The following is a 7,829-nucleotide window of genomic DNA, read 5'->3' on the forward strand; positions in this document are numbered from 1 at the left end:
TTTCCTGAATTTCCGCCTGACTGACGTGCCCAATGTAAACTGCCTGTTACTCAGAAAACACTTAGAAGTTTCTAGAAATGTTAAAATAATGTCTGATGTGGCAGGCGAAATTCCAAAGGAAAACCAACCGGTCCCAGGCTCTTATAATGGAATTTATGCAATTCCAAAGAAAAACCAACCGGTCCCAGGCTCTTATAATGGAAACTATGCAATTCCAAAGAAAAACCAACCGGTCCCAGGCTCTTATAATGGAAACTATGCAATTCCAAAGAAAAACCAACCGGTCCCAGGCTCTTATAATGGAAACTCTGCAATTCCAAAGAAAAACCAACCGGTCCCAGGCTCTTATAATGGAAACTATGCAATTCCAAAGAAAAACCAATTCCTTCCACTAGAAGTCAACAGTTTTCTTCAAAAACTAGCAAGAAATTAGAGTTTTTGCTTACTAATTTTACTTTTCCATTGAACATACTTCTTTTCGTATGAAATATTATAGTTTATTTACATTTTAGGATAGCTGAGGATTGGTTAGAAACGTAGTTTGACTTGTTTGGATGAAGTTTAGCATTATTTTTTTGTACTCCTTTGTCTGAATGTTGAAAGAGTGGATGACTGAAATCTAACAAAACGACCAATCATGTTGTAGCTGCGACCCAATGCGGTTAGATTAACAAGAATTGAAGCTTTTAAATGATGTAAGACACTTGTATGTTCATGAATGTTTAAAATTTCAATTATTTATTTGAATTGCGCCCTCCAATTTCACCGGATGTTGTCGGCTGGTGTCCCCAAGTCAAGGTACAAAATATCAGTCCAACTGGCAACACTATATTTTAAATTGATAAAAACTACAAAAACTAAAAAGGTGGATGGATTTTTGTTTTGTTTACTGAATTCTAAATGGATTCATTTCTAAAGGTATATAAGTCAATATTTCTATCAATAATAATATTACTATTTTTGTCAGTACATTTGTTGCTACATTAACAAAACCAACATCAACTGCTGTTGTTAAACGTTCCCTAACTTGGTTTTAGTTGAACTCACCACTTTCTATGTTAACAGTTCTTATCTTCTATTGTTCTCTTCTCTTGTGTTTGCAGACTGGTTGCCTTGCTCTATTTGATCAGTCAGACACTGAATAAACAAGTCATAGCTAGGGAGTTTCCTGTCTGGTTTCATTATTCAAATAAATTGTAAATGAGAGTGAGGCTTGATGGCTTCAAATAATCTGTTACTCTTTAATTTCACGCAGATTCTTTGGTTACATGCAGGATGCAAATCACAGGGGGGTGGGGGTGGCTCATACATGCAACAACATCAAACTGTGGGGGTCTCTAAATATTTATAATTTGACAATCAGCAAGATACACCCCCCCCCCCTCCAAAATACGGCACGTGTGCTTTAGGACCATGCGGACACCTCTGAGCAGTCGGGTAGGCTGTTTGGAGTGTTTATCCAACTGGATGTAGGACTGTGCTGGCTGGACCAGCACAGGAGAGTTGAGTATGATGCAATATGTACGTGTGATGTTCTTTCACCAAGTTGTAAAAGGTAGCTTTATGGAACCTGGCTACTCTTTATTTGACTGATGTAGAAGGCAAGGTAGCTGCTGTTTAGTTTTTTTCAGTTAAGTTAAACTCATGTTCATTTGAAGTGCTGAGCTGGTATGTCACTAATATTACCGAAGGTGGCTCCCCTTCTTGTACGGGTGGCGCTCGGCGGTCGTCGTCGCAGGTCTACTAGCTGCCACCGATCCTTTGTTCCGTGTTCGTTTGGCTTTGTCTAATTGGTTTCACCTGTTCATTGTTTGGTTGTTAGGGTGGGGTTATTTAAGTTCATTTAGCCGCTTCTGTTTGTGTGGGCTTGTTCTTCTGTATTTGTGAGAGGTGTTAGTGTTTTGTTGGGTTCTCGCTGTCCTGGTATTTTACCTAAGGGTACTATTTTGTTTTATAGTTACGCCTGTGTTGGGTATAACTATTTTGTTCCTTTGTTTTTGGACATTAAAGCGTGTTTTTTCCCACATCCTTTGCTCTCTGCGCCTGACTCCACACCCATTCACTCATTGAGCGTTACATGGTATTGTAACTGCCATGTAACATTAGTTAATGTTTCATCCCCTCTCGACTGAGGTGAATGAATAAGCTATGAAGTGGCTATTATTACTATCTAACAGCAGTTGTTTGTGTGGAAATGTTTTGTAACCTTTGTTTTGTTCCTGTTTCAAAGGTAAATTAACTTCGCAAGCTTTCGCTAGTTGATGTACCGTTAGAGAGAGAACTGTCCAAAAGGCTTAAAACATTAGCTATTATTTTTACCTCAATCCAACTAGACCTGAGTCAAACGATGAAACCTTCGGCCAAACGACTGAAGATTGATATTCAGACCTTGTGAGTTGTATTAGTCAGTATGGCAATGCAACCTTATTGATCTGTCAGTGTCCCTAGATAAATCCCTACTACTCACTCTGAAGCCTCAGTGTTGTTGTCCATTTTACTCCAATTAGGGGAGGGCTGGTAGGAAAAGGAAAATATATTGAACATATATGTATATGTACACTGTGTGTTTGTGTGTGTGTGTGTGTATGTATGTATATATATATATATATATATATATATATATATATATATATATATACACACACACAGTAAATCCCATATGGTTTTTATCCCCAACTCTCCCCATCGCTCAAAGGTATTATTAAGGTTAGAGGGGGCAAAGGAGGGATTCCTGGTGACAGGGAGCATGAATGACATTGGTCTAAGCTCAAAGTGGACTTTAATTTGGTTCCCGATTCGGACTGTGCTATGTATAATAGGATTGTTACGATAAAGTGACATCTCCAGATTGACAGGCGTCAAAAATCACAGCGCCAATAGAGAAGGGGTGACACTCATCCCGCTCCATATTAAGCCAGCTGGATGAGGGAGGAGCGTCATCCAGCAAAAACGCAACAGTGCGGAGGTTAGCGGCCCAATAGTAAAATATAACATTTGAGAGAGACAATCCTCCTTCCATCTTGGATTTACAGAGGTGTTTTTTACCTCTCCTGTGTGTTTTATAATCCCAGATGAATGGATCAATAATTGAGTCCAGTTGTTTATGAAAGGATTTAGGTATGAATACTGGGATGTTCTGGTATAGGTAGAGCAGTTGTGGGAGGAGTATCTTTAGCATTATAGCCGTGTATTGGTTCATGAGATCTGATCGCCTGAGCGAGAGGTTCAATAATTAGGGCGAAGAGCATAGACGACAGCGCACAACCCCTCCTTGTCCCTCTGTAAAGGTTAAATCGGGGCGACAATGATTGGTTAGTGAGTATTCTAGCACAGGGGTTCCTATATAAAAGCCGGATCCAATTTCTGAACCCATCTCCAATATTACATTTCTGTAGGACCTTGAATAGATTGACCAAGTTGAGCGGGCCGAAGGCCTTTTGGGCGTCAAGAGATATAACGGCAAGGTCCACGTTAGGTAACCTCTGAGAATACATCATGTTGAAGAGGCGCCTGAGATTGAAGAATGAGATTCTGTTAGGGATAAAGCCGGTCTGGTCCGAATGGGCCAATTTGCCAATTAAAGTGCTAAGCCTGTTAGCCAGAGTTTTTGCTAAAATCTTTTGGTCTGTACGTAGAAAGGGAATTCCTTTCCGTACCAGAATCGCTGTGTCTCTCGTTTTGGCAGAGAAGTTAGAGTGACACACTTGCCCCACCCACCTACAGTTAAGTCTGCTATGAGAGTTGTTTTTCAGATGGGTTTCTTACAAAAATATAATATCAGACCAGAGTGCTTTCAAGTGGGCTAGGACCTTGCCTCTCTTAATTGGTTTGTTTAAACCCTTGACATTCCAGGAAGTGAATGTAAGCCCCGCCCCCCTCTCGTTTGTAGTTCCTATGATGGCCTGCGTAACATGTAACTCAATAAAAAGGTAAGATAGCGCACCAAACCATCACGATCAGCATATGTAGCACCTACACCCGAGCAGTTTCCAACCAACCCCTCCCCCTGACATTCACCTTTACTCTCCATCCTGTTCCCCTACTTTCCCCAACGTTTACCCCCCCATCAACCCACCTTTAACAGGCATACACAAATAGGCGAGAAAAAAAATATAAAAATAAAATAATAAACACATTGTCTGGCCGATGCAAAAAAAGCACGGCGCGACCTCGAACAAGAGGTAAAACAAAAATAAAATCCCAACTCTGCGTTCACCTCTCACCATCTTACAACTTCTACTAACATATGAACTGAGGAGGCTCCCGCAAATAAAGTGTTCAAGTAGCATCTAATAAAGCTAAACAGAATAAGTTGCAACTTAAACACATTGCGCACTTATATATATATATATATATATATATATATATATATATATATATATATATATATATATATAGATGCATATACACACACATCTACATACACAAACATTCATTCCCCAGAATAATAATCTACACTAATTTAAAATATACACATACATAATACTAAAATCCTGAGAGAAAATAATAATAAAGTACAAATAATAATTATATGTACACACACCTACACATACACCAGCACCACAGAGGGCTGGTGGGAATCTAGTCGGGAGAGCGGCCCACGGCTATGACAAAGGCAGAAAGGCACAAACATCAACTTGCTATCCAGGTGTCTGCCCCTCCCAACCATCACCCCAAGTCCCCTGCAAGCAATAAATAAATGGTATGGTAATAAGAATAATGTAAGAATTGAAAAATAAAGGGGGAATATAAGTATATCCATCCGATAGTGTCAATGAGCAAACCTGGAAGGCCTCCCAAATATGCATCGCTCTGAACACAGCCGGGATGAAAGTGACATTAACGTTAAATGAGAGCTCTGATCACCCTCCATTGGTCGGCTCCGCGTCTTACATATTCGGTAGCCCTTGCTGAGACCGTTTAATATGGTTTCACCTGTTATGGTATAGCATGGATTCGAGTCCATGAGCAGACCCTAACACACAATGACAAGGCACTCTAACCTGTACGGGGGATTGGCGTATAATCCCGGATAAACTTCTCTGCGTCCAAAACCGAGGAGAGACAAATCTTCTCACCGGAAGGCGGGGTAATTCTGAGTCTTGCAAGGCGAAGATGGAGTTTGTAGAGTTTGGTCATGACATCTCTGTAGCCGGCGCAGTGCTTTGCCACATCGGGCGTATAATCCTCATAGACACGGAAGGGATGTCCTTTATGTAACAGGTTGCCCCTCATTCCAGCCTCACGCAGGATAAGATCCTTGGTCTTGAAACTGTGACAACAGATGATTACTGGGCGAGGACGTTGGCCCAGTCCAGGCACTGGGACAAGGGCGCGATGTGCACGGTCCAGCTGGGGATCCAAAGCCAAAACATCCTATCCCATTGCATCCTTCAATAGCTTGGCGAAGAAGTCGGTGGGGCGAGAGCCAGCCTCCACCCCCTCTGCCAGATCAACAATGCGAAGGTTATGACGTGTGAATCGGCCCTCCAGGTCGACCACTTTCACAGAAAGCCTCTGCACACTATCTTGCAATGACGTGCATAGCTTCTCTAACTCTTCGATCCGACCAGCGTTGAATTCCGAGGCTTTCTCAAGGTCCACAATACTCTGGCCCTGGGAAGAGACAGTTCGAATGGTGCTCTCGATTTTGGTGTCCAGTTCAGCAATAGCAATAGTTCAGCTATAGCAACACGTAGTTCTCCCAAAGCCCAGGTAAGTTCTGTAAGTGTCACGTTGTTACCTAAAGGAGGAGGGTTGTCCATCTCTGGTGTAAAAGGATACAAACAAATGTTCCTCTTCTTCACTTGGAGTTAGTGTGCTCATTTTTAGATATTTGCACTATGAGAAGCAATGTAAACCCTGTCTGAGACACGTATGGAATAGAACATACCTTTGCATGAAATTCAGGCATCTTTAAGATGCTGTATCTGTCAACAAGGCAGTCACAGTCTCTCCTCAGTGCTTCTGAGAACTGACACTTATATAGAGTACCTGTCACACACACACAGACACACACACACACACACACACACACACACACACACACACACACACACACACACACACACACACACACACACACACACACACACACACACACACACACACACACACACACACACACACACACCCACACACACTCACACACACACCCCCACACAGGCAGGAAACACCATATGGCTTTTGAGAATGGTTTGTTCATACTTCTTTCATACTGAGCTGATACTGAGAAAGGGTATGTGTTCGTGTGTGCTTGCGTGCGTATTAGTACCGAAAGACCCTTAATTCTCATCATCATCTTTCCCCTCTATTCAGGAACCAATAGCCAATATACCACTAATCAAGTGATTGATCAATCAGTTGATCAATCAACCAACAAATGAATCAACTATCAGGGAATAAGGAAAACAGAACTAAGGCAAACCTTGAGGCCCCTAGTGTAAAATTCGAAGCCAATCAATGACGGCAGAGGCGGGCCCCACCTGCAATGAGAATCAGCTGGTGATGGGTGACATGCCTTTGGGCCAATCAGGGCGGGACGCTTTGTGAAGAGATGTCCAGAATTCACTTAATTGAAGTAAGCGTATTGCCAGGTACCACTTGTAGACTTATTTCTTGCTTGGTCTCGACCCAGTTCTTATTGTCCTTTCTGATTTCTCTCTTATTGGAGACAAAATGTCTCGGATATTTTATCATTTGTTGTAACCTATTGTTTAATTTTGCTGCACAAAGCAAGACAGGACAGTAAATATTCCCCGCCAGTTGGTAGTTTCCTGTATCACTTTATTGGACAATTCAACTCGTGTCATGTTATATTACATATTAATCAGTGGCCCATGTAATGTTGTATCTTCAGACGGTCTAAATGTAGTACAGTGAAAGTGAAAACTAAAAGGACGAGACATACTGCTGTCAAGCTCAATGATTTTCTTTATTCATTTTGCCACAAGCTGCAGAAGGTATTTAAGTGCTTTAAAGTCTCCTATGGAGTCTGATACACAGGTTAATACAAACATCTTAATAATCACTATTTCTGGTGGTCAGGATGAGGTTTCTATTTAACATTCACCAATGAACTTACTGCATTAAAATCTTTAGACAGTGAAAACACATTGTTTGGCTTTAAGAGGATAAGCAGAGTGGATGTTTTACCCTGGATATAATTTAAATCAATGACTCAAGATCAAGAGATTTTCTTAGTTAATAATTGTTTACCTAAAAAGTTTGCAATTCAGGTTACTCCGGGGCTTGGTGATACTCTTTAGTGTGTACACAACATCACACCAAAGGTTTTTATAATTCTCTTTCTTCAGCACAGCAGTAACTCTGAACACTTCATACGGTGGAATCAACACCTCCTTTTCATGATTCCCCAGATTGGGGAAGGACTTCAGGTCAGCGCCAAAACATGTCTTTATCTCAAAGCAAGACTTGTCTCCAAATTTTGTACTAATTCCCTTGTCGAGAGAGCTGGAGGCAAAGAAGCCAAATCTGATTACTTTGTTAACTTTACTAACAAACTCCATGTTGCTTCTTCGATACGTGGTGTGACAGGACTTTTGGTTCAGTTTCAGGAGGCGAATGGCGTCAGTCAGGAGGAAATGAAGGGAGTGGAACTGGAAGGAGGTTGTGTACTCTGTTCTACTGGTCCGGACTGCTTGGTTGAACTCTGGGTATATCTTAGTTTGACCCCTGAGTAAGCACAGATTGCCTTGATATGATCATGTGGAAGTTCTTTAGGATTGTACTTCGACTTGTCCTTGTCGAATCGTTTCTTCACTTTCTCAATAGTTGCACATCCTTCTGCCTTCATCCAGGCTTGTTTG

At 41.4% G+C, this 7,829-nt stretch overlaps 1 protein-coding gene across 1 annotated transcript; it reads right to left on the reverse strand.

Moving 5' to 3' along the window:
• Positions 1–6,932: 6,932 nt before the first annotated feature.
• On the reverse strand, positions 6,933–7,825 carry LOC135535068 (NAD(P)(+)--arginine ADP-ribosyltransferase 2-like; the record flags this gene model as incomplete). Its single annotated transcript, XM_064961796.1, is given in 2 exon segments — positions 6,933–7,699; positions 7,702–7,825. Coding segments are annotated over 2 exon segments (609 nt in total), but the record flags the coding sequence as incomplete, so codon positions are not given.
• Between the last annotated feature and the right edge of the window lie 4 nt (positions 7,826–7,829).

Source organism: Oncorhynchus masou, unplaced genomic scaffold (assembly GCF_036934945.1).
Source record: "Oncorhynchus masou masou isolate Uvic2021 unplaced genomic scaffold, UVic_Omas_1.1 unplaced_scaffold_4393, whole genome shotgun sequence".
NCBI lineage: Eukaryota > Metazoa > Chordata > Actinopteri > Salmoniformes > Salmonidae > Oncorhynchus > Oncorhynchus masou.